Source organism: Lampetra planeri, chromosome 4 (genome assembly GCF_965212315.1).
Source record: "Lampetra planeri chromosome 4, kcLamPlan1.2.h2, whole genome shotgun sequence".
Taxonomy (NCBI): domain Eukaryota; kingdom Metazoa; phylum Chordata; class Hyperoartia; order Petromyzontiformes; family Petromyzontidae; genus Lampetra; species Lampetra planeri.
In genome coordinates, this window is record NC_136110.1 from 7,307,542 (window position 1) to 7,333,848 (window position 26,307).

The following is a 26,307-nucleotide window of genomic DNA, read 5'->3' on the forward strand; positions in this document are numbered from 1 at the left end:
CGATGTATTTGGAGCAACGGTGGTGAAATCACCCCCCTCCCAACTCTTATTAAAATGGTGCATTCCTCACTTTGTGTGTGGCTATAGGAGACTGAATTGTAACAGTGGAATTCACCATTTATGATAAAGGGGTTGGGGGAGGGTGGGTGATCCTCTGCTGCTCGTTCGATACATCACCGACAGCTTTGCTGTGTGGCTTTGCCTATCTTAATCGTTTGTGCATGAAGCAAACTATTAATTTGCTCAACCAAGGCAAGCTGGGCGACGCTGGCCTTTCGTGTAACGAGCGAGGATGTTTCAATGACTGCAAAGACATTGCATTAATCGCGTCCGTTCGCAGTCATTCGGTCTATTCACTGCCGGATTCGGGCCTCCTCCCCATGCCACCCGTGCCGTGGTGGTTACTTGACCGCACTTGACACCGCTTAATACGACCGGTTGGCGAAACTGGGGGAGCGTTCGGCGTGGGTGCACATCCCGTGCAAAACAGTGAGATTTGCTCCACTGCCTCCTTGCTGCCCACCACGATTTCGCCATCAGTCGGTTTTGCAATGTTCCCATCATAACAGGACGAACAAGTAGGCATAGAACCAACTTTGGGGAGGGAAGTGCGTGCGAGTGGTGGGAAACTGGGTGTACAGGTGTCTGGATTGCCGTTAAAATGTTTACAAATAATGTTGGTAATGCTGCTGAAGTGGCAGTGGTGCACAGCCACAAATAACAAACAAAAAATCAACGCATTTGTCAATAACACTGGCCTTAAAGGGACAAATATATAACGATGAAAAAGAGCCACTGACTGCAGTGTTGCCTGTCGCATATTTTCCCTTCAAGTCGGTGTTATTTGCGAACGTGAAATTTTTCGGAATGTTTATGGATCATTGGATTTGCAAATAATCTGTACACAAAGCTAATCTACCCTTCACCACTCTCTCCTCCCCTTTGTGGGTCATTGTGCCTACTGAAGTTCATCGTGGACTGATGGCAGCAATGTTCTCGCTGTAGCCGAAAGCAGCATCACGCTTGTTATACGCGAGGCTCAGGCGTTCGTGTTCCCCAGCCAGCTGACATCTATGCAGACACTTCATCTGTCCCATTCTGAGCAATGTGCAATTGCACAAGTGCATTTATCTGCAGAGAATAAATCTCCAAAGTGTCAATACTACACGGAGAGCATGTGCACAGTATATAATGTATATAATGTTTGAAAATTAAACGCTAATGTGCATTTTGTCAATCGATATGTGGCCTCAACATTGATTTGACTTTATAATTATTCATTGAATACCATGATGTACTCATTATGGGTTTTAAAACATTCGTTAAGTAATTTTACTAACGTGTTCCCATTTCTACAAACTCAATGACCACTTCCTTGTAGGTCATTGCAGTTTGAATTTTTTCAATATACAGCAGATGCTTACAGAAGACCTTGACATCATCATCATCATTGGCCAACGTGCTGCGATGACAGCGATTTAAACTGTGCAATCGATCACAAATTAATCCCCTCGTTTAGCAGATCCTCGGTGAATCGAGGGCTTGGAATTGAACCGGAGAAGTGTCGCTGAAGTTACACTTTGTTGCATACACACACACGTGTGTATCCCTGTGTGATGTCACAATGCATAGCATGCTTTTAACTTATCGTCTTATGATTATATTTGCAAGCAGAATAGCGCCGATTCCTACAGCATCTTAGAGCCACGCTTTCAAACTCGAGACTCGTTTTCCATCGCGTTGCGTTGTAACTATCAGTGGATGTTTTCCAAATGACACCGACCACGGTAATCAGTATTTGTTAAATACAACTCGGTGCATTGCTACTTTTATTTCAATAAGAGGACACCGATCCGTCCTGTTTTAAAATTGGTTGAATATGTATGCAGCAGATACATCTATGAAACAATTTCATATATTGAGTGTAAGAATCTAGATTTTCAGTTCGCCTCTGTGTCGCTTGCAATGGACTCATCTGACTCTCTGCCATTCGCCAGAGGCACTGCCGGTCAATGCGTGTTCTCATCTTATCACTAAAATAGCTGCTCTAGTGGAATTGTCGTGACCCTGAACGGCGGATGGTTCATTCAGTCGGCAGTGGTTGACAACAATTTTTTTTTATTTTTTGGGAAGTCAACTGTGGTTTCTTATAAACTGCCCCCCCCCCAACCATAATAATGTGGAATTTCCACTTGCTGGCTCAGGGCTCGTAAGCATATGAGTGCTGCTGGAAGCTCATGAGTGCAAAAATCCATACCACCTTCCTAATCCCGTGTGTGCATTTGATATTAACGTGTGTGTGCATGTGTGTTCACGTAATCAACACTGACCGTCTGTGTTTAGCCGACAGTATGGTCAACTCTCGATTATTTGGGTTGTGGATTAACCACGCTGGTGCAAATTTTTAACAAAAAACATGTTTTCTCTTGCATGAAGAGTTTACGAATTAGCCGCTCCTCACTAGTGGTAGGTCACTAATCCAATTTACTTAAAGAAATATGTAATACAAACTGAACATTCTATATAGCCTAGTGTTAAATTAATATTTAAATTCGTTTTTAATTCCTGTTTTAGTTTTATCCAGGCTGGGCCCCCACACATCACCAATGGCTGAGAGTTGACTGTACAGGCATCTTTATAGACGTAGTTCGTTTAATACAGGGGCTTTCAAATGTCTAACACGGTCATTATTTTATCCTTTCCATCGGTTTAAACAGTGATGAAACGTGCTCCAATTACCATCCTTGACTTCACTTTTCTAAATGCTGTAAAGCCCCTGGATTAATGGACTAACCGGATTGAAATATTTGTGGAAATGTTTGAATGCTCTTGGTTGACAATGAAACCTGTGTTAAAGGTCACATTCCGCATCGCCGCCCCCACCACTGTTTTTTTAGCGTCTTCAGCAAAGAAATGAGCTGCGTGTGGAAGGGAACAAGCTCACAAAGTTCAGAATCTCCAGCACTGACATGAGCTGATAGATAATTTCGCGCAGGCTATTTGCCGTACTGCCTCCTACAGGCAGCTCGAAGTGAGTCCTGTTAAAGTGCGGACTCTTTCAGCCTAGACGCGAGCTTCTCTCTCTCTCTCGCTGCGTAAGAGGCAATCCCGCGGAGCACTCCGGCGTGACGCTGTGAGGAGGGTGGGAGGGTGAGCACGATTGGATTTAGCTTGAAGGCCTTTTACTTTTTTACAGGGGCCACTCATTTCCTGTGCGCTGGGCCCCCCCCCCCACTTCTCATTTTGCGTGCACATTGTTGGTACGCATTCAGGTAATTACGAGGAGGAGGAAGGGGAGTAAGGAGAAGACTGGGGTAGGGGCGCGGGAATTTGTGGGTTAGAATTGATTTGTTTTACTTTTACAACGTTGATCAACGGTGACGTGCAAAAGCGATCTGCGTGGCAAGTCTCGCTACGTGGAGTTTGTCTGCAAAGTTGAGACTTTAGTTGAAGTGAATGGCACGTTTGTGGTTAAATATGCATTTGATTCCATATGTATTTTTCTTTGCTCCTTTGGTAAAGGAATATACATACGGTGAATGGGGATGTGCCTTTACCTGTTACAATATAAATCTACGTAATGCATTCGTGTATTAAGCACTCGCCTTTGGCAATCCGCATATATGCCTTGTATCGTTACCATACAGTGCACGAGGTTGCGTTTCACAACTCAATTTGGCATTCCGAAACGCGTGCGCAATCAAGGACATGCTGGGCTGGGCTCGGCACAGGCACACACGCCCTCCCACAGGAATGCTCACCGAGTCCCATCTGAGTGGGTGCAGTAGCAGCAGCAACTTCCGTCTCTGTACCAACCCGGGCAGGCCCAACAAACCATTCCCCCCTCCCCTCCCCGTGTGACCAAACGTATTGCACCGTGGCCAAATTTCACACAGGTTTTGTTGTGCCACAGCAGTTTTAAAAGCGGTGGGCTGTTGCTGATGTTTTTTACATTTCAAATTGATTGCAGTGACTGCTGATAATGATGACGACGGTGATGATGATGATGACGATGATTCAGAGGTTTGACGAATTGCCGCGATGCTGGTGAACCGCGCGCGGTGTTCGAACGCTCCCACGTCGACGCTTGACCGCTGTGCCCCGGTCGCCGTCGTTCTTTTTGCCCCCAGTGGACGACACCACTGGGTTCTTGCCCACGTTCGGTCCGTGCTACGTCAACTTGTACGGCAGCCTCCGCGAGTTCAGCAGCTTCGCCGACAAATACGAAGACCTCAACCTCGGCAAGGTAACTTCATCGTCGATGCGCAGCCGCTCGCTCGCTCGCTCGCTTGTCGGCTGCAGCCACGACAGATCCAGCTGCCGGACGAAGGCGTACATCCACCAAGCCCATCGCCACATCTCGCGGTCCTAACGGTGTAATGGTCCACCGAGCACATGAACCAATTTCGTCGCTCCATCTTCCTGGTGTTTGAGCCCCTTGGGTGTTTTCCCTTCCCCTAGCCGCCGGCGATGAGAAATGTGTGGAGTTAGGCCTCAAATGCGGATATCGAGACCTATTCAGAAAATAGTTCGGGAGCATTTTTTTTGGTGCCGTTCTCTCGCACCAGATGATGCACCGCGTCCTGTTCAGTTTTCAAAGAGGGGGGGGGACATCTTCCTCTGGCTGTTGTTGGCCTTGCCTCTTCCAGCTGGGGGAGGGTTCTTGGATGTGGTGTTTGGCATGTGCGCGCTGCTGAAGAAAGGCACGCACGCACACACGCCATGCCATTGACAGCAGAAAGTCAAAACACGTGACTGTGTCTTGTTTCCAGGATAATACGTTGAATATGAATATGCACGTGTGCGAGCTATGGCGAGCGGTGGGTGCAGTGGTTGGCACACTGCGCTTTCTTATCTTTATATACATTTATAGAGTGCCATCGCTCAAGGCGCTTTACATAGTTTTTACAAGTGATAACTAAAAGAGTGAATTGGAATGGCAAGGGGGCATGCAAGGGCCGAGGAATGAGTGACTAAGAGAGGGCACATGGAGTCACGAAGAGCCAGAAGGAGTGGAGCGAGGGAAGAGGAAGAGGGAAGGAATGGGCAATGGAGAAGTGAGGCTTTAAGAGAGGAACGAAAGGAAGTTGAGGAGAGAGACAATGCTAAGTGTACAGGGGAAGTTGATTCCAGTTGAGAAGGGTGCAAGAAGGGAGAAAGGAAACTGTTCCTAGTTAGAATCCTGTTCATGGCTAACTTGAATGGCGAATATTTGAACTGTCAATGGATTTCCTCCCACCATCTGGGTGAATCAGCCTTAAATTAGTAACTGGTACAACATCAGTTTAACACATAGGCTTTCGCGACCAATATCATCCATAATAGAGGTTTTTTGGTTAGATCGCGTAATTGAAAGCCCCAAGCCGCTTTCCTGGCACAACATGTAACCATCAGAAATGGGGGGAGTCAAAATCAGCCAGGCGTGGTGTTTGCCACACCACACCCTCGTGCGCTGTGCGGTCATCAATAGGTGCTTGCTTAACAGCACTTGCCCCAACAGATTGTGTAGGCTTTGTGTGGGGCTATCTTTGTCCTTTTGTGTTAGTGTGATTCTGAAATGTGAGTTTCATTTCAAAAGAGCGCCGGTATTTATAAGGCACTCTTCACCGACGACGCTAATAAATAAACCCAACCGCACTCGCCTCCGCCCCCGCCCCCCGTACGCAATGTGCAAATGCCAAATTTTGCACACATACTAAACCACGTGTGGATCCTGGGTTGCTGCCTGGGCCAATGGGCCCTGGGTTGGTGGTTATCTCATCAGGCAGCATGGTGTCCCTGTGCAAGTGGAGTGTGGGGTGTGGGGCAGGAAAGCGGCTTGGGGCCTTTTTTTGTATCCTCAGCTGCTGCCCCCCTCCCGGACGCATGGCACTCCTTTGATTCGTTGATAACAAATTGAACTTAGCAACCATTGCTTGTGCGCACCCCCCCACCCACCCCCCCCTTATCGTCAGCCATCCGTGCTGTCAATGCCTTGTCCCAAATGTCAAGTCCAGGCTCTGACCACCTTCCCTTTTTCCCATCTGCCTTGGACTGATTGCCCGCCGCCCCACGCACCCCCCCCCCTCTATAAGATCCACGAGCACGGCTGTGTTGGGGAAGTCGGCAGTGGTTGTCCCGTGGATATTCGCGCGCCCGCCACAGGAATGTGGAATTTCCGCCACTGGCTCGGGGCTTGTAAACGGGAGATGAGCGATCGCCGCCTCGGCGCTCACTTGAGCAGGAAATCGCTGACATTTGGCGATCAAATAAATGCTGACGTCTTCCCGCGTACGGTTTATCGCGATGTGGCTAAGTGGTTGGCGGTGCAGCAAAATCCTTGCCGTGCTTCTGTGCTCTCGCGTCCACGCTGGCCGCTTGTCACCAACCCACACCCATGGGCGTGGTGAAGTGTGGTTATATATTCCCCACGACCAAGTGTAGTGGATCTCAAAAGGGCTGTATATGCACACAATTAAAAATCGTGTTGCGTAATCGTATTAGGTTAGATGAGCCGTGGCGTCTGTAGCTGACGTTGCCGCTGCAGCACTGCTCGCTAGAGACTACACAGCTGTCTTCAGTAAAACAAAGTCTTTGTAATTATGGCGTTGAGAAGAGAGGTGTATATCAGGAGCTGGGTGGCTCAGGAGGTTATTCTCATGTCAGAGTCGGTTGTTTGAAGGTGCGGTAGGGGGGTTGCGGCTCCGGGGATGGTTCAGGTGTCACTCGCCACTGATCTTAGCCGTGTCTGGGGATGAAAATTGAGCCACTGCATCCATTTCTGTACACAAAGTATAATTTATGGTGTCCGATGGAACGCCTAATGATGCATTGGCAACCAAATGGGGGACAGCGGCTGAGAAGCACATCCAACGTGGAGATGGAGCGATGGAGCTGGCTCTTGCGCAGCTATTAGACTATGAATTGACGCATCGCAGGGACGTGAGGGATGTCATCGCCCTACAAAGTCCGTCGTTCGGTCGTGTTTAGATCGTGGCAGAAGATCATTGTAACTATTTCCTGTTTGTTTACTCCTACTTCCATATAAAACTAGCCTGCAATGCTGATTTGTGTCGCTCCAGAGAGGCTGAATGAGACGGCCTCTTGACAAAACTCCGCCGTTTGTGCCCCATCACGATTCGGTGTCTTTTCGCCGCTAGCCTCCTGACAGAGGAACAAGCTGCCACTGTGCCAAATTATCGGCCTCGCACTCTATTTTTCCTTCTTCCTTTTAAAACACTAATTTATTTTCCCTCGCTTACCCAAACTCTCTTTCCCCCCCCCTCTCTTTTCCCCCATCACTAACTTCATCTCTCTTTCCAACTCTGCTGCCCATTGACCAAACTCACTCGTTATCATCAACCACGCTCGCTCGTTATCATCAACCACGCTCGCTCGTTATCATCAACTACGCTCGCTCGTTATCATCAACCACGCTCGCTCGTTACCATCAACCACGCTCGCTCGTTACCATCAACCACGCTCGCTCGTTATCATCAACCACGCTCGCTCGTTACCATCAACCACGCTCGCTCGTTATCATCAACCACGCTCGCTCGTTACCATCAACCACGCTCGCTCGTTACCATCAACCACGCTCGCTCGTTACCATCAACCACGCTCGCTCGTTACCATCAACCACGCTCGCTCGTTACCATCAACCACGCTCGCTCGTTACCATCAACCACGCTCGCTCGTTACCATCAACCACGCTCGCTCGTTACCATCAACCACGCTCGCTCGTTATCATCAACCACGCTCGCTCGTTATCATCAACCACGCTCGCTCGTTATCATCAACCACGCTCGCTCGTTATCATCAACCACGCTCGCTCATTATCATCAACCACGCTCGCTCGTTATCATCAACCACGCTCGCTCGTTATCATCAACCACGCTCGCTCGTTACCATCAACCACGCTCGCTCGTTACCATCAACCACGCTCGCTCGTTACCATCAACCACGCTCGCTCGTTACCATCAACCACGCTCGCTCGTTACCATCAACCACGCTCGCTCGTTACCATCAACCACGCTCGCTCGTTACCATCAACCACGCTCGCTCGTTATCATCAACCACGCTCGCTCGTTACCATCAACCACGCTCGCTCGTTACCATCAACCACGCTCGCTCGTTATCATCAACCACGCTCGCTCGTTATCATCAACCACGCTCGCTCGTTATCATCAACCACGCTCGCTCGTTATCATCAACCACGCTCGCTTGTTATCATCAACCACGCTCGCTCGTTATCATCAACCACGCTCGCTCGTTATCATCAACCACGCTCGCTCGTTATCATCAACCACGCGCGCTCGTTATCATCAACCACGCTCGCTCGTTATCATCAACCACAGGCTGTGCTTTCATCGTATTGTCATTGTTTACGTACTGCCAAGCTGCTCGTCAACTCACCTCATCGCACTTTTCCGCTGCACAAATATTACATTCTTTGTCCGGCCGTCTTGGTTAAGGCGCTGTGTACATTTTAAAATAAGACGAGATTATAAGAATCGTTGCCCGCGGAGATGTCGCTGATGGCTTTTGTTGGCTTGCGTGGCACCGCACGCTCTCTCTCGGCCAGGGTGAGGGAATGTCGTACCGAGGCCGCGTTCTCCTCGAGCTCATCACCCATCTGGACGCCAAGGTCGACCTCAAGGTGGAGCCCATCTCCAACGACGACCTGCTCCGGGCTGAGGTGCCGCCTTCACCACTGTTGCTCTACGACGTCTCTGATCCCCCCCCCCCCGCGCTCGCGCACCGCGCACCCTCGTGGGCAACAATACACCGGCGTCACTTTGAATTGCTGTCTTGAAGATTGCGTGAATGAGGGGCTGACCAGAGGTGGGAAGAGTTGAGGGGGGGGGAGAGCAAAAGGGTTACATTTCCCTCGAGTTCGTGCAATAGCCAGTTTTTTTTAATCGCCAATGAATAAGGGAGCTGCCCCCACGTGGCTTTTTGTCCTGATTACTGAGGTCCGGTGCATCCAGGAACCTCTGGGCAGCCCTGCGCGTTCATGATGTGCTGCTGTCTCGCCGAATGGATCGTACGAGTGAGTGTGCTAATGTCTATCTTGTTGATTGTGTGAGTGATGTGTTGCTGGTGGCTTCTTGTCTCGTCTTAACAGATGGTGTGTGGGTCACGTCCGATGTATGCCGTTCTAATATCTCGTCTAACGGATCCCAGTGTCCGTCTCGCTGTCGAATGGATCGTGCGAGTCACGTCCTGGTTGTCCTCCTTTGTCTTGTTGTCTCCTTCCTTCCCCCACCCCTCGCCGGCTCGTCGTACAGAAGTACATGCGGCGCCGCAAGTTCAACCTGTACGCGGCGTTCTACACAGCCAGCATGATGCAGCCGGTGGACGACGCGGTGCAGTTTGAGGTCAGCATCGGCAACTACGGCAACAAGTTCGACAGCACGTGCATGCCGCTCGCCTCCACCACGCAGTACAGCCGAAGCGTCTTCGACGGCAAGTCGTCTTCCTTCTTTCCTTCCTGCATCCAGCCCTGAAAGAGCCGCTTACTTCTCTATAATGGCTGCTTTGTGGCATTACTTATTAAGGACGGTCTCGTTACTCGCATGCATTGCAGCTCTTGAAATATAGATTTACATGTTTTTTTACCGAATTCGTAAAAAAAATGGCTCTTATTTTGGTTGTCGACCCCTGCTCATGGGGAGTAGTTTGACCATACTTCACTACGCTGGTCCACGAAGGTTGTTGAAGAGCACCCCCGGAACTTGGTTCCGATATCACTCGCCGCTGACGGTAGCCATGACCGGGGAATCGAAATTGTGTTGGCGGGTTTATAGCGCGCGGTGCACTACCCCGCAGAGTAGCTGTTGGAGTAGCCTCCTCTAATCACGGCACTCCCCCCTGCAGGCTGCCAGTACTACTTCCTGCCGTGGGCGAACACCAAGCCCGTGGTGACGCTCACCTCCTACTGGGAGGACATCAACCACCGACTGCAGGCACTCAACATCCTCCTCTACACCTACGAGCGCCTGGTGAGGACCGTCCCCATCATTGGAACCTCATTTGCCAGTAAAAATATGATAATTGTTTTTTTACCCTTCTATCTGGCAACAAAACTGACACCTTTTTTTACAAGGAGTCATGTTTGCATAGACCATAATACCTGCAGTCATAATGCAAACAAAAACCATAACTCTGATAATGTGCACTGTCCTTGAAGTTGATTGGTCCACACCCGAGACAGCTTTCCTTAGAGCCTAGTCTCACATGGGTTGGACCAGATGACGCCAAAAGGCACACAACTCAAAGACAATGCACCATCTCAGGTTATGGTTTTTGTTTGCATTAGGACTACGTAATGTGGTCTATGCAAACATGACTCCTTGTAAAAAGGTGTCAGTTTTGTTGCCAGATAGAAGGGTCAAAAACCAATGACCGTCCCCATTTTTATTTTTTTATCGACGCCAACGTCTGTGTTCGCGTATGCAGCGGCCTTTTGTCAATCCACTGCTGGATGAGAGCCCCCCTCGCCGCATCGTGTGTGTCGTGCGAGATATTTGACCAGACGGTCATGATTTGGTCGGGGAACGTGAGTGAAGGTAGGGAGGGGAGTATAGATGTAGCAAACAACAGCGGGGTTTGCTGCCCTCTGTAGACACTTGTGCAGCAGCCAGATACACCGGCTTTTATTAATGGGGGTTGCCTAGCCAAGCACTAGCTAGGTTCAGCCCTGCTTACCTTCTGAGATCTGATGATCAGGGGGTTATCATCGCACTCCTGTAGAGAAGAAAAAAAAAATCTCTCCAATATCCGCAACATAATGCAATCCTGGAGTAACCAGCGGGCGCCACAGTTGCGAGATGTTAACTACCTCGGCCGGTATGCAGGAGGTCGTGGGTTCCATCCCGACCCCGCACCTTCTATTAGCACAGTTGGCTACGTACGGTGAGAAAGAAGTTCAACATACATGCTGTGTCACCTTTTGCCGAGAGGGACAGCTGCCACGGGTGGTGGGGAGGGGGGGGGTGCTGTTTGATATGTTTGAGATGAGCTGCGATGCCCCGGCGTACAGGGGGCGGCTGTCTCAAAAGCAAAGCGTTGTAACGGCTTTGCTTTGAATGTGCCGTGCATTTGCAGGATCTCATGTACGGCAAACTGAAAATGGCTCTGGATGCCAAGCTGCCACAACAGCAGCTGGCGTCGGTGTGGCTCAGTCTCATCGACCAGGTGCTGGAAGACTGCAGGTACGGTCGATTTTAAGAGATTCTGCGAACGTTAATTTCAGACCACTCTCTTGTCTTCACGACGGAACGTTTGTTCGTGCCCGGGTAGCACGGCGTGTGATGCCAGCCCCGTTTGAAAACCATACAATGAATTGGTGCGTTCTAGATTTGAAGCTTTCGTGACTGCAAGGATTCATACTCTTAGGTTTTTTCGGTAAAGTCACGTGGTGCGTGCCATTTTATGGAGGGATCTGTCCGGAATGGGTGTGCGCAGAGACCAGGTGCAGAGATGCCCATGAGCCCTCAAATTAAATTAACAGCGAATCTCAACTGGCTTCCCACTTGTTGTCGTTAATGGGAATCAGGTTATTATTTTCAGCTTACAACTATTGTTAGTCGCACAATGGCATGCGTGTTTATTTGCTCGCAATCGGTCTTGTCTGTCGTGTTGTTCATTCTAGATTTGAAGCTTTCGTGACTGCAAGGATTCATATTCTTAGGTTTTTTCGGTAAAGTCACGTAGGTAAAAAATTTAAATTAATTTGAAAAATTTACCTACATGACTTTACCGAAAAAGCCTTTAACGACGAGCGATTTGGCGTGTTAATTGTTCTTTATGCTCCAATCTGCTTTGCCACTACCACCACCACTACGACCACCACTATGACTACCACTGCTACCATGTCGTGTCTGTCATGTTCGTGCATTGCCTTGAACAACGGGTGAATTGGCATTAATTGTTGTTTACACTCCAACCCACTTTGCCACCACCACCACCGCTACCTCCACCGCCACAGCATCCCGATGCCGCCGTTGGACGGCTGCGCCAACGTGACCCCCCTGGACGTGCAGAGGCGCAAGCTGCGCATGCTGCACCTGAACCAGATCGTGGAGGGGGCCCGGCGCCTGCGCAACGAGGCGACCGAGGTGGACAAGACGATTCCCGAGATCGAGGATTGGCTCGACATCCTCCGCACCGTGGCCGAGGAGGTACGCGACCGCCGCTCTCTCCGTTCGGTTTCTGCGCATGGATTGCAGCCTGCTGTGCTTTGAGAGCATCCGAGCCGTGGTGGCTCGCTGGTGTTGTGTGACATGTGCGAGGATTGATTTACCCATGGGTTTTTGGAATTTTATTAAATTATCTTTCCTCCTCCCCTCCCCCACCCCGGCCCCCACAATATTATTGAAAATGTGCCGTGACTCGCGTCATGAGATGAGGTGCCCATTCGGAACTCGCAGAGCAGTGCAAGCCCCCCCCCCCCCCCCCCCCCCCTGTGTGTTGGTGAGCGGCCCTGTGGAAGTTGATGTCATAGAACTGCCTCTGAGATCCTCCCTGATCCACACAGGAGCCAGGATCACTTTCCCCCTGCGCCCTTCTGCAGGGAAATGTTTTGTCGCGTTGCATTAAAACTGGGATTTGATTTAACGATCAAATTAAGTGCAAAGCAAAATTTTAACTCTCATTTTGTTTTGTCAAATTATTTCATTGAATTACAAGTGGAGTAAATCGTCACACGGCCCACTGTGTTTATATTCCCGGTAGAAGTTCACAGAGCGGCGATGTTTCTTGCAAGCGATGGCACTTGACGCAGCTTCGGTAAAGACATTTAATTTCGCCCCGTGCCACTTGAAGCTCCATGGAGCTCACGCTAATACTGTCTCCTCCCGCCAGCAGTGACTTGAGCAAGCAATTTGCAGGGATTGCACCTTTTGTGTGTTTATTTGTTTTGTTACCGCAAAACGTGAGTCCCTGCGTACCATGGCAAAAAGTTCCGGTAACGGGGCACAACAAAAAAAATTCACGGTCATCCATTCCGGTGCGACGGAACCGCACGATGACGATAGCTTGTGTTGTGATGGAAACGTCGTTTTTTGTCGTTGTTTTTTTTGTTATTTTCTTTTAATTTATCTACGCGACTTTACCGAAAGACCCAAAGAATATGAACTCCTGCAGTCACGATAGCTTTAAGTCAAGAAAGAACGAGCATGCTAAGGAAAAGTTAGGGAGGATGGGGGGGTGGTCTTAACTTCGGTTTATCGCAGACTCCATGCATGATCTCTCTCTCTCTCACCGTGCGCTGTGTAACCGCTTTCTCCCTGCTTGGCCCACAGCCTCAGAACAGCCTCCCGGACGTGGTGGTGTGGATGGTGTGCGGGGAGAAGCGCGTGGCCTACGCTCGCATCCCCGCCCACGAGGTTCTCTACTCCAGCAAGGGCATGAAGACGTGCGGGAAGTACTGTGGCAGGACCCGCACCATCTTCCTCAAGGTGTGTGTGTGTGCCCACTCTTCCCGCCCACTGCGGCCCATCGGTTCGGTTCAGCGCAGTTTGCAAATGTTCTGTGCACCCGGAGGATATCGACCCATTGAACATGTATGGATGTATGCCAGAGGTCGCAAACGGGTTTTGATTCCTTACCCGTACCCGTACCCGGCCGCACCAGGGTACCCGTACCCGGCCGCACCAGGGTACCCGTACCCGGCCGGGTATGGGTACCCGTTCCCTACCCGTACCCTACCCGAAATGAGTGACAAATGGTTACTCACCAGTGACTCAAACGGTTACTCACCAGTGACTCATGGCCTACCCGTACCCGTACCCGGCCGCACCAGGGTTGCAAACGGCTACCCGTACCCGTACCCGGCCGGGTACGGGTAGCCGGGTATCGGGTAGGGTACAGGTATCGGGTACCCGGTTGCGACCTCTGATGTATGCATGTTGAACTTCTTTTGCACCGTATGTAGCCAAACGTGCTAATCGTAAGTGCGGGGAAAGACAGCGCAGTAAACACACAAATCAGTTCTGAAGAAATTCGTTATTAGTCTAGATTTAAATGTGAGCGTAGCTTCAGTGGCTTCCCGATATCGGAAGGGGGAAGGGCGTTCCAGATGGCCGCGGAAGCACACCCTGAAAGTGCGCAATGCGGTAAGCACACAATGCGGTAAACGTCTTGTAAACATCTTGCCACCATGCGCTGGATTAGACGAGTGGTGAAAGGCGGCAAGCTGTGGGTGTTGCCACGTGTGTGTGTGTATTCAACAACATTCACACGAGGGCAAAATGTTAGTTTAACACGAAGGCTTTCACGACCAATATTATTAATAATTAAGGTTGTTTTGGTATTAGATTACGTGAATATAAATGCGGCGTTAACCCACCAATATAACCCTTACTAATTGGCTGTGTCGGGTGGTGGGTGTGTTCACGACACATTTATGTTTACGCACTCTCAACCCAAAAACCCTTATGGGTAAAGTGTTGTACATCTAACAGTTGGCAGTAAAAAGGTAAAGGTGCAGCCCTGCAATAGCTTGCCCACGCCATCGCTCGCAGACCTCCACTTAGAGGGAGCTCTCAAGAGCCCCTCTGGAGGGGATGTTGGCCTACTCTTCCACACTGAGCAAACGTCTGTGAAGATGGCGAGGGAGCACCCATGCTTTTACCCCCACCAAACATCCTTCCGACCCAACTGCGGGTGTGCCCGTTCATTATTATTTCGCCTGAATTTTTTTTTTTCTCAAGGGTGGACCCCCCCCCCCCACCCCCGGGGGCACGGGGAGGAAACAGAAAAATAAAAACTATTGAAAATGAAATTCCATTACAACAGCAGCAGCTTGACAACTTTTAGAAGCAGCCATTCAGACGGTGTCGATCGTCGAATACAAATGCGCGATGGGTAACATTGTGCGCCTCCTCATGGCCCAAGCGAATGGGTTACGTGATGGTAAGGCACGCGGTAATAATTTTTACCCACCTTGTTCATCCATTTCCGGACGAAGTCCTGTTATTGTCGCCCGCGTTTCTGCCATGGTCTCAATTTGCCGCTCGCAATGCGCAATGTGCGTTTAAAACTCTGCGCAGTACCCGGAGGACAAGACGACGAACAACAAGATACCGGTGCAGCTCCGCATCCGCATGTGGCTTGGCATGGCAGCCGACGAGAAGAAACTGAACGAATCCTCCGAGGGCAAACTCACAGTATTCGCCGAGACGGTAAGAGAGAACGTGGCCCCCTTGAATTCACATCTCTAGCGGTGAAAGAGTTACGATCCCGTGAATTCACTCTAAAGCACAAATAGCCGTCTGCTCATAACACACCCACCTTAAATATTGCCAAACGCCACCTTTCACGATTCAAAGCTGAACAGGAAATCAGTCATTTCCAGCCTGCAGCTTGCTTACTTTGTGCAAACGTATGCAGCCATTTTGTCAAACGATATTTATTTTAATCTAGATTTGAAGTTCCCACTTCAGCAAAAACATGTCTTGCCTGTGGTTTTCCCACCTGATGATGATTGCTTGTGTTGCAATATAAACGTCGTGATTACTTTTATTTTATTTTATACCTACGTGACTTTACCGAAAGAACCGAAGAGAGTACGATATTTATTTTTTTAAGTCCCCAAGTGGGACGGGCTCAGTTGGTGTTCCTCCCTTGACTTTCCGGTCTCACGGCTTCGCCCTGCTTCGTGCGACGTTGTGCAACGCCAAACCACCACTCGGCTATTTGTCCGCGCTGTGACAAGAATGGGCGCTTGATGTAATTTCACTGACGGTTTTCGTTTGTGCCTGCGCCCCATGGCTGCAGGGCAGAGCTAAATTTACGCGACCTACCACCTGCTTGCCTTGCCCTGTGTGCCGCACTGTAAATCGCAAGTGTGGGGCCAAGGCATGTTGGTTAATTTATTCATTGGCCGCAAGACAAAGTGAAACTCGCAGTTGTAAGGGTTGAACATACATTAAAATGTTAAAGTAATTGAATATTGAATTGTGAACAAGAGCCCGCTTTTCGTGCAACTGCTGGATGTGCGATTGCCTCCCCCCATCACCCCATGCCTTTGTGGGCCATGAGGAATATCTTGACCATACTTCACCACGCTGGTTGGTGCGGGTTGGTGAGGAAAGTACAGAACGACAAATAGTTATTTCTGCAATACCCGCTGCTGTCCACTGCTTATTTTATGCTTGTCTTTTACGCTCAGGTACGAGGTGAAATTGTTACGTTGTTCAGCTGAGAGACTGTTGCGGCTTTGGGGGAGGCTTTCATCCAGCAGTGGAATGATCATGGCCGACGATGATGACGAAGACGATGATGAACTTTTCCCAAAAACGTAACCAACCACCTGAATGAGCGCCGTGTGGGTGTGAATGTGTTCAGTACGAGAACCAGTGCAAGCTGTTTGGCAACTGGGGCACGAAAGGCCTGACGCGCCACAAGTGGACGGACGTCACCGGGAAAATCAAACTGAAGAAAGAGACCTTCCTGCCTCCTGTCGGCTGGAAATGGGATGGCGACTGGTACATTGATCCAGAGCGCAGGTGAGGTGTCGTCCTGTCCCAAGTGGCGGTGGCATGGGTTTCTGTTTATGTACCTGCACGTCGCTCTCTCACTCTGCCGCTTTCACGATGCGTTGCATCTGTGCCGTGTGACAATTCAACGAAATATCATTTGGAAACCTCGCAGGGGCTGCGATTGCAACCCTGCGTATTTGCGAAGAGCCGTGTGAGAGATGCTTGCATTACTTCTGAAAAACCCTTCAAGTAGCCTTTTTAGTTCTTTTGACACTGCTTTTCACGTGACTGTCAAAGCAATGTTTTTCAAATTCCTGGTGCTAGATTGTATCCAAATTAAGTGAGAACCAACATGTGAATGTGTTGGGAGGGGTGCGGGTGGGGTGTTTGGTGAATTTTATTGGTGAACAGGTTGAGACCATTAACTTGCTGCAGTTAAGAACCCAGTTTTTTTTTTTATTATGTTTTATTAATTCAACAAGAGCCCTGGACAACGCGAGCAATAAACAAGGGAAGGCGGCAGGCACAGAAATTCCGCTGGCGGAAGCCGGAACACAGAGCTCATGAGTCTGTGTGAAAGGGGGAAATCAATGGGCTCGTTGTGCCGCACTTACACAGGGACTGCGAGCGGGAACGAGAAGCCAGTTTTACCACACGGTCACCTGCTCGGATTCGAACCCATGATCTCCAGTCGTGCCGGTTCATCTCTTTGACCTCTGAGCCACCATGCCCACCTCCCTGCTTTATTTTATTTTTATTCGTCATTTGTTTGCGACGGAGGTGCTACGTGTGTGGGCTGACGTCCACTCACACATAACATTGACAAACTTATTTTTCTTGCATATCTTGCGCGCTTACTGTATGAGAGTCACGTGTAAAAGGATTTGCTAAATAAATGAACAGAGGTGCTTTCTGAACTAATATAGTACATGTTTAAAATTTGACAGTATGATAATAATAATAGATGTGAAGATTGAATCGCAAACGGGCACCAGTCTTCTGAACTTTAGTGAGTTGATGATCTCAGCCCAGTGACCGATGACACCAACATTTTTTTGTTTTACAACAAATTTAGTTAATTCACAGCCTAGGGAATTACAAATATATATTTCACTGTGGGAAAGTGCTGCTCCCTACTGTGTTAAAAAAAGGTTACTTGGAAGTAGCTCTGTAACATCCACTTTTGTGGGCCGTTCTGACACCGAGAGAGTTGTTGCCGCTCTGCGGGGAAAAGCGCGACCATTTTTAATTGCGAGATTTCCAGGAGTGTCTTTAAAACCTAAAGCATAGAATCAGACCTGGGATAAATTACAATTGTGGTCATTTAATTTGTAAACAATTGTACTTGTCATTTCAGCTGACAATTGTTGCTTGTAGTAGCAGTGATATTTGACCCCAGGTCTGCGTAGTGTGTGTTGCTCGTGCATTGCTTACGTACCACTCTGTGTGCGTGTGCGTGCGTGCGTGCGCGTGTGTGTGTGTGTGCGTGTGTCCCGCACAGTTTGCTGATGGATGCGGATGCTGGACACTCCATTTTCGCTGATGAAGTCTTTGAGAACGAGAATCGGATTCCTGGAAGAGATTGGCAGCTTGCCTCTGACCCCTACACAGATGTGGTACGTGTCCTTTGGTACTAGAATTGACTACGTGTGTTTGTGACTCTTTCTTATTTTCTTGAAAATTTAAAAACAAACTTCACGTGGGCCAGTGTTTTTTGGGCGGAAGTCCCTCTTCAGAGAAGGACTGCACCTTACAACGTGGTACTTTGAGAATCCTGGAATATTTGAACGCAGCTTATGTTACCAGATTGAAATTGACAATGAGCAGTTTTCTACGCTTGCCAAACATGCGTACGCTACTGCAGTGGCGTATTTGTTTGTGCATTGATCTATGAACCAGGATAACCTGAGTTCGATTCCTGGTCGTGGCAAACATCAGTGACCGACGTGGTCAAGTAAAGTCAAACAACCCCCCCCCCCAACCTGCACGGCATGGGGAATCCCTCATCCAGCAGTGGATTGACAAAACTATGTGTACCTGTACATGGTGTATTTTGATAATTGTAAACCGGTGGGGTTTTTTTCCAGAAAGTTGGCAAAAAATGGTAAAAAAAAAAATTTAAGTTCATCTTAAAATTGGCGCCATTTGTTTGGAAGGAAGAGGCTGAATAGCCGTAACTTCCACTGTGATCGTCTGGGTTTTCCCGCCTTGGTCTTGTGATTCGTTGCGCAGAACGGAGAAAAGACCCTGCCGAAGACTGAGCTGGAGGTCCCAGCTGGGTGGATCTTGATGGAGGACTGGAATGTGGATCAGAATCGAGCCGTGGATGAAGACGGTTTGAACAAATCCTGCTCTTGTTCATCTTCACTTTTATTGGACCATTTACTGTAGTATTGGCTGGCAATATTCCTGTATTATCAGTGGACGGAGTGTCGCTGTCTTGCCAATTATTGCGTAAATTTTATAGCACCATTTTCAGAGGATAATGAATGAATGTTAAATTGGTAAGTGGAACCGACAAGTGTGGTTATCCACATTATGGATTTTAACAACTAATTAAAGTACCATTTGAGTAAATTCATTGAACGTGGTGAATTCAAATTCCAGTCAGTAGGGGCTCGTCTGCGCCTGAACCGTGAGCTCTGTTGCAGGCTGGGAGTACGGGCCCGTCCCCTAGCCTGAACCATGAGCTCTGTTGCAGGCTGAGAGTACGGGCTCGTCCCCTAGCCTGAACCGTGCGCTCTGTTGCAGGCTGGGAGTACGGGCTCGTCTTCGCCTGAACCGTTAGCTCTGTTGCAGGCTGGGAGTACGGGCTCGTCCCCGCCTGAACCGTCGTGAGCTCTGTTGCAGGCTGGGAGTACGGGCTCGTCCTCTAGCCTGAACCATGAGCTCTGTTGCAGGCTGGGAGTACGGGCTCGTCCTCTAGCCTGAACCATGAGCTCTGTTGCAGGCTGGGAGTAGGGGCTCGTCCTCTAGCCTGAACCATGAGCTCTGTTGCAGGCTGGGAGTAGGGGCTCGTCCTCTAGCCTGAACCATGAGCTCTGTTGCAGGCTGGGAGTACGGGCTCGTCCCCTAGCCTGAACCGTGAGCTCTGTTGCAGGCTGGGAGTACGGGCTCGTCCTCTAGCCTGAACCATGAGCTCTGTTGCAGGCTGGGAGTACGGGCTCATCCCCTAGCTTGAACCTTGAGCTCTGTTGCAGGCTGGGAGTACGGGCCCGTCACCTCGCCTGAACCGTGGGCTCTGTTGCAGGCTGGGAGTATGGGCTCGTCCCGTAGCCTGAACCGTGGGCTCTGTTGCAGGCTGGGAGTATGGGCTCGTCCCGTAGCCTGAACCGTGGGCTCTGTTGCAGGCTGGGAGTACGGGCTCGTCCTAGCCTGAACCGTGCGCTCTGTTGCAGGCTGGGAGTTGGGCTCGTTGTCGTCTGAACCGTGCGCTCTGTTGCAGGCTGGGAGTTGGGCTCGTTGTCGCCTGAACCGTGCACTCTGTTTCAGGCTGGGAGTACGGGCTCGTCCTCCCTCCGGAGACTCGGCCCAAGCAGTGGGTGTCGGCGGAGAAGATGTACCACGTGTACCGGCGGCGGCGCTGGTTGCGCAGACGTCGGCGCGACCCCAAGCAGATGGACATCGCCAGAGAGGTATCAACTTGCCGCGCCATTCTACCACTAGGTATTCGCTCGCTCTCGTAGAGAGCGCGAGGGAGGACGACCGGGGTGCGAGGAGGAACCACGGACGAGCGGGGGGGGAATGCAGCCGCACGATGAGCCGGCGCCACCAACAATTTGCGCAAACTCTCCGGTCCTCTCTATGTTGAGGCGTTATTGTCCAATTAATGAAGTGTTTTGCACATGGGAGTAATCCGCCGAGCACCCGGTGGAAACCCACACGTGCTGGGGGGGAGAAACGCACTTTCCCATGCAAACGTAACGGGTGGAGTTCACGTCTTTCTTGCTGTACTTCCTTCTCCTGGCGAGTCGGTGTTCGGGCTCCTTCTTGACGCCCATGGGAAAGGAGTTTCGCTACATTTGTACGATCCGACAACCCTCGCCTCCCTCCACGGTGTATGATTACAGACCATGTGTCGCAAAGCCACCACCGTGCATTGAACCAAGTGGTGGTGGTGGTGGTGGGGGTGGGGAGCGGTGGCTAGTGGTTGGCACGCTGCTCTACGAGCCCAGCTACCGGAGTTTGATACCCGCTCACTGCTACCACCAACACCAGTGACGATTATCGGAACCAGTCCTGGGCCTCCCCTAGATTGACATGGCCTCCAATGAGTACCTGGTGCGGTGTGTAAAGATCGCCACTGGGGAGACAAGGGTGTGGTGCTGTCCATGCACTCCCTCGTCTATCATGTTGACCATCGTAGGTGCGCCTCGCTAACAGCACTTGCCCCAACAGTCTGTAAAGCTTATACAGGGGATCTTTGTCTTTGGAGGCTCTAGAGAGGCAACTGAAATTGCCTGAGGTCCCCTGCTTACTTCGACGCTGTACGGTTGACGTGGCATTTGGAAACGCGCCTTCCCGCTTAGCAATTGAGCGTGTCTGCTGTGTTGGGAACGGTTGAGCAATGGTTATCTCGCCATGGTATGAACCCAACGGCCCGAGTTCAATTCCTGGCCATGGCTGAAGTGAGTGGTATCCAAGCTGGTTATGGCCCTCCGCTATGTTGACTTGGCCTAAAAAACAAGGACCTTTTGTGGTGTCAACATCATTGGGGAGACGAAAGTGGTTGGGGGGGATGTTGCACTACCTTCGCCACCTGCTGGTAGGCACCAAACTGACCCAAATAGGCGCTGGCTAAACTGCACTGGCCTCAACCGTCTGTGTGGCTATACGGGGAAGGATCTTGTGTTTGTGTGTAAATTCAGTTGATGTTTGCAGAAGCCCTCCGTGGCTAAACACGGAGGGGTGTTTTTGACCACATACGTGGCCGATCCGGTTTGAAGAGAACTTTAGCCCATGCCCCGTTTGACTTTCAAAACACCGTCCTTGACTTACTGCACTGAGTGGCGGAGATGCTTGGCTGCACTAGAAGGTGCACACGTTGACGTGTGTTCGCGTGCGTGTGCGTGCGTGTGTGTGTGTGTGTTAAGGAGAGAATTAGCTCCGTGTTAGTTTTGGGGAGGTCAAATATCTGGACCTTACAGATCAATGTTAACTCTTAAATAGATGCTCACCCACAGCGCTTGCCCGCAATTGTTGTGTCGACCGTAAGGATGATCGACACGCGTGGCTACGTGGAGCGATGCACTTGGCACAGACGAACTTATTGAGAGTAACACTAATTTAGCACATTTGACATTGAGACCATTCTTATAGCGTGAAGCTATCCGCGAGAGAAAATGTGTATCACGGAAGAGTATGGTTATAGTCTGTCAATATGGGGCGATGTTACCGTGTGATTTTACACATGCGGAACTTAAAATTTGGAGCGTGCCGTTGGTTACTGTCAAACTTTTTGTTGTTTTTCATCCACTTGTGAAGCAGACGGCGTGCAGTCAGGATTAATGTACCTGCAGGAATACGGCAGTAATACTGCAGTATTATTAAGGATGATCCACGTGTGGTTAATACTGCAGTAAGGCCACCGCAATTATACTGCAGTATTAACCATGGAGGCTACTGGGGCTCAAAGAGCAAACCTCGGCAGCAGTGCCAGCCGCCCCGTAATAATAAATAAATAAATATCCTTCACCGCGCGTGCCGGGATTGTTGCCACCAGAAAATGGAGAAGCTGGTGACCGAGGGCTGGGAGTACGCGTCGCTCTTCGGCTGGAAGTTCCACCTGGAGCAGAAGAGCACGGACACTCAGCGGCGGCGCCGTTGGCGGAGGTGCATGGCGCCGGCGGAGAGGCTGGGCCAAGCGGCGGTCTTCGCGCTGGAGGGCGCCCTGGTGCGTCGGTGACGGCCCCCGGCGAGACGCAACGGGGGGCGAGCGCGCGCGCGCGGTCACGGAAAAAAATGCGCGCGACGCGAAATCGGCATGTTGCTTACGAACCGGGCGACGCAGGGCGACGCGCGGCAGGAATTAAATGGCATGGAACGGCCAATTACGCGAGCGAAATGAGTGGCAGGACACACAACAGCGCGTGGCGAACAACAACACAACAGCAACATGGCAAACACAAACGGCACACGAAACGAACAAATCCGCGATCGACACGGGCAACACAATGACAATGGCGAGTCACGAAGCACAAACTCCATCCCGTCGCAGACTTTCGGATGGCTCTGCTTTTTGCCCGTAACGAGCTCGGTCGCCGTTTTTTTGCGCCGTGCACGCTGGCAGGGCGGCGGCGGCGAGGAAGATGACCCCGACTCGTCGAAAGACGACAAAGACGAGAAGAGCGCCAAGAGCGTGCTGGGGGTGAACACGCCCACCATCTCCTGCATCTTCGACAGTGAGAGATTGGGCGCGAGGGGGGGGGGGTACGGAGGCGGACGCGCGCCGCTCTGCGTTCATTGCGAAGGCCACCACAATCATTGGGGGGGTGGCCTGGACATGATTCCTAGCCGTGGTGGTGGTGGCGGCGGCAGCGATGCAATCTATGCAGCCGCTATATTTGCAGCGGCCAAAGAGAATCGATCCCCGATGAATTGTGACCTCTAATCGTGACGATTCCGTCGAGTCACAAGGGGCGGGAGTCGGTGAATCGTTCCACGCCTCGTTGGTGCAGTCCTCCATTTGTATTTTGTTGTAAGATGCACGGTCTGTTATCGTTGTTATTTTACTGCCCGACTGAATTTCTCATGTTTTTGCAGAACCACACAAATTCCATCTTCGCTGCTACATCTACCAAGCCAGGGACCTGGTAGCACTGGACAAAGAGAGCTTCTCCGGTAATTAAAGCTCCCGCGAGCTCTGAAGTGAAACGTGGCTACATTGTCAACACTGGTGAATGCTTGAAATGTGGGTTTTAGGAGAAGCAGATTATCAACTTCTTGGGTTATTTTTTTCCCCCAAGAGTACATCGTGAGGTGGCTGGGCTGGATCAGATGTCTGCGATATTGAACCGGTTGTCGCTGAGATCATAGGTGTTCGAATCTGGCTTTCAGCTTTGTGTGAATTAAACCGTGTTGCCGCGTGTAGCGAGTTGTGATGGTTTGAGTGGAGCCCAACGAATGTACTGTGCGTTGAACTTCTTTCGCACCGTATGCAGCCAACCGTGCTAATCGGAGGTGCGGGAAGTGGGTTGCACAAAACTAACCTCATCGCATGAGCATTACGCGAGGACTCGCCGCACGGTCAAACGAAACCGCGCAGACTCGCCCAGTGTGAGGGGGGGGGGCCTTCGTCCGGCAAGTGGATTGTCAACGGGGGGAGGGAGGGACTGTGCGTGCACGTCATCGATTCGCCGCTGCTCTTTTCCAGATCCGTACGCCGTCGTCTCGTTCCTGACACAGTCGCAGAAGACGGAGACGATCAAGACGACGCTGAACCCCATCTGGGACCAGACGCTCATCTTCCACGACATCGAAATCTACGGCGACCCATCCTCCACTGTGCTCTACTCGCCCAGCGTGGTCGTGGAGGTCTTCGATTTTGACACTTTTGTGAGTGCCTCTTTCAACGCTCTACACCAGCGTTCTTTACCAAATTTCAGAGGGGTGGGGGGGGGCACTTTTGTCGATAAGACATCATCAATGTAAGGGCCGCCACACATTTTAAACCTGTTGTCTATTCTAGATTTGAAGCTTTCGTGACTGCAAGTATTCATATTCTTAGGTTTTTTAGGTAAAGTCACGTAGGTAAAAAATCAAAATTAATAAAAGTAAAATAAAAAAATTAAAAAATCACGACGTTTCGGAGGCAAGTTAAATTTTTACTTGATTACAGCAAGCGTGCTGTGACGGTTCCACCTGAAGACGGAAGCTTGTGTTGCCTCCGAAACGTCGTGATTTTTATATTTTTTTAATTTTATTAATTTTTCTTTTTTTACCTACGTGACTTGACCGAAAAAACCTAAGAAATACTGTTGTCTATTGTCGGGGGCCGCATGTCAGGAGCCGGACTGAAGGGGCCCTGCGGCCACCAGTGGCCCCGCGGGCCTTGCAATGAAGACCACCGCTCTACGACGTTTTAAAGCTCTCGTGCGCCCGGGGCGGCTCGGTGGTTTAACAGTCGTACCTTGCATTGAGAACGGCCTAGGCACGATTCCCGACTCGCGCTCGCCTCTCCGCGAGCCGTGTTCTGCATGGGTTTCCTCCAAAAGCTAAAATAAAAACAATACCTAAACATTGCGACTGGTATTCACCAAAAGATCCCGATGGCGCAAAAATCTCCTGCAATTTACTCAATTGGGATCGCACACAGTAGCAATCAAATCAAGTTTGACAAGGTGGCCAGGTAGCTCCAAAGGGTCAGATCAGCGAGCTGGCATCGATAAGATCCTGAGAGTTTGAATGCTGGCAGCTGCCTCTCGTAGAAAAGCTATCGGTAGTCAGAGGTCGCAAACGGGTTTTGATTCCTTACCCGTACCCGTACCCGGCCGCACCAGGGTTGTAATTGGGTACCCGTACCCTACCCGATACCCGGCTACCCGTACCTGGCCGGGTATCGGGTAGGGTACGGGTACGACTACCCGATTGCGACCTCTGGGATGAAGCCATGTTGCAGGCGCGGGTGGGTTGATTCTAGGAACTTGAATTGTGAGAAGAGACAAGACGTTGGGAAATGAGTGACAAACGGTTACTCACCAGTGACTCACGGCCTACCTGTACCCGTACCCGGCCGCACCAGGGTCGCAAACGGGTACCCGTACCCGGCCGGGTACGGATAGCCGGGTATCGGGTAGGGTACGGGTATCGGGTACCCGATTGCGACCTCTGTCGGTAGTGCATCGTTCGGCCAGAACGCTTTTTCTTCTTCATTGAACCCAAATCGTCAGCAGTCACAACAGAGGGGGCTCGTGAACATACAACAAGTAAGACGAGCCTGTCTAGGGATTGCACCCCCTGGGTGTCTCCTGCCTAAACAGGGACTCGTTAAGGTGTATCGTGTTCCTTTTCTAACCCAAGCAGGGGGAGGAGGGCATGTGGGGGGGGGGGGCGGCTGGAGTGAATCTCGAATGCCACGGGGGCGAGATGTTAACTACCTCGCTTGGTATACAGGAGGTCATGGGTTTGAACCTGACGCCTGTATATTTGGACATGGGGCTTTTTTCCCAGTATCAAAGAATGAAAAAATAGGAATAGGTTTTACCCTTTCTGGCAATAAGGCAGGAGGTGTTAATAAGTTCACGCACCAAATTGATACCAATTAAAGGCATCAAGTCTGCATTAACCACGAGTACTAGTGGTGAACATGCAAACAAAAACATGCTTTGATAATAATATATGGCATTGTCTTTGAAACTGATTCGTCTCTACTCTTTGGTTCTTTCGGTAAAGTCACGTAGGTAGAAAAATGAAATAAAACAGAAAATAATATATCACCGTTGGTTCAGCAGTTCCACTGTTGGATTATATTTTTTCCGCCTGAGGACGACCGCTTGTGTTGCGATCGAAACGTCATGATATATTGTTTTTTGTTTCATTTTATTTTACAACCTCCATGACTTTACCGAAAGAACCAAAGAGGATGGATACCTGCAGTCCATGAAAGCTTCAAATCAAGATTAATTGGTCTACACCAGAGACGGCCTTCTTTTTAGGGCCTAGTCTCACCAGTGTCAGATCAGAGAATGTCAAAAGGTGAACAGTGGAGACCAATCGGTTTCAAAGACCATGCCATATTTCTAGATTTGAAGTTTTCGTGACTGCAAGGATTCATACTCATTGGTTGTGTGGGTAAAGTCACGTGGGTAAAAAATAAATGAAAAAACAACTAAGCTAAATCACG

The 26,307-nt window shown here is 50.2% G+C and overlaps 1 protein-coding gene across 4 annotated transcripts in view; it reads left to right on the plus strand.

Moving 5' to 3' along the window:
- The window catches only part of LOC144717637 (myoferlin-like), a 92,146-nt gene that overhangs the window by 40,303 nt on the left and 25,536 nt on the right, over positions 1-26,307 (plus strand). For all 4 annotated transcript variants that reach the window (XM_078593155.1, XM_078593151.1, XM_078593154.1 and 1 more), the window contains 16 exons: positions 4,131-4,246; positions 8,564-8,677; positions 9,270-9,447; positions 9,859-9,983; positions 11,089-11,195; positions 11,972-12,164; positions 13,287-13,442; positions 15,036-15,167; positions 16,333-16,493; positions 17,968-18,082; positions 18,699-18,801; positions 19,959-20,101; positions 22,189-22,359; positions 22,756-22,867; positions 23,229-23,306; positions 23,839-24,020. In XM_078593155.1, the coding sequence (XP_078449281.1) occupies positions 4,131-4,246; positions 8,564-8,677; positions 9,270-9,447; positions 9,859-9,983; positions 11,089-11,195; positions 11,972-12,164; positions 13,287-13,442; positions 15,036-15,167; positions 16,333-16,493; positions 17,968-18,082; positions 18,699-18,801; positions 19,959-20,101; positions 22,189-22,359; positions 22,756-22,867; positions 23,229-23,306; positions 23,839-24,020 (2,186 nt within the window). The remainder of the gene's footprint in view (positions 1-4,130; positions 4,247-8,563; positions 8,678-9,269; positions 9,448-9,858; positions 9,984-11,088; positions 11,196-11,971; positions 12,165-13,286; positions 13,443-15,035; positions 15,168-16,332; positions 16,494-17,967; positions 18,083-18,698; positions 18,802-19,958; positions 20,102-22,188; positions 22,360-22,755; positions 22,868-23,228; positions 23,307-23,838; positions 24,021-26,307) is intronic.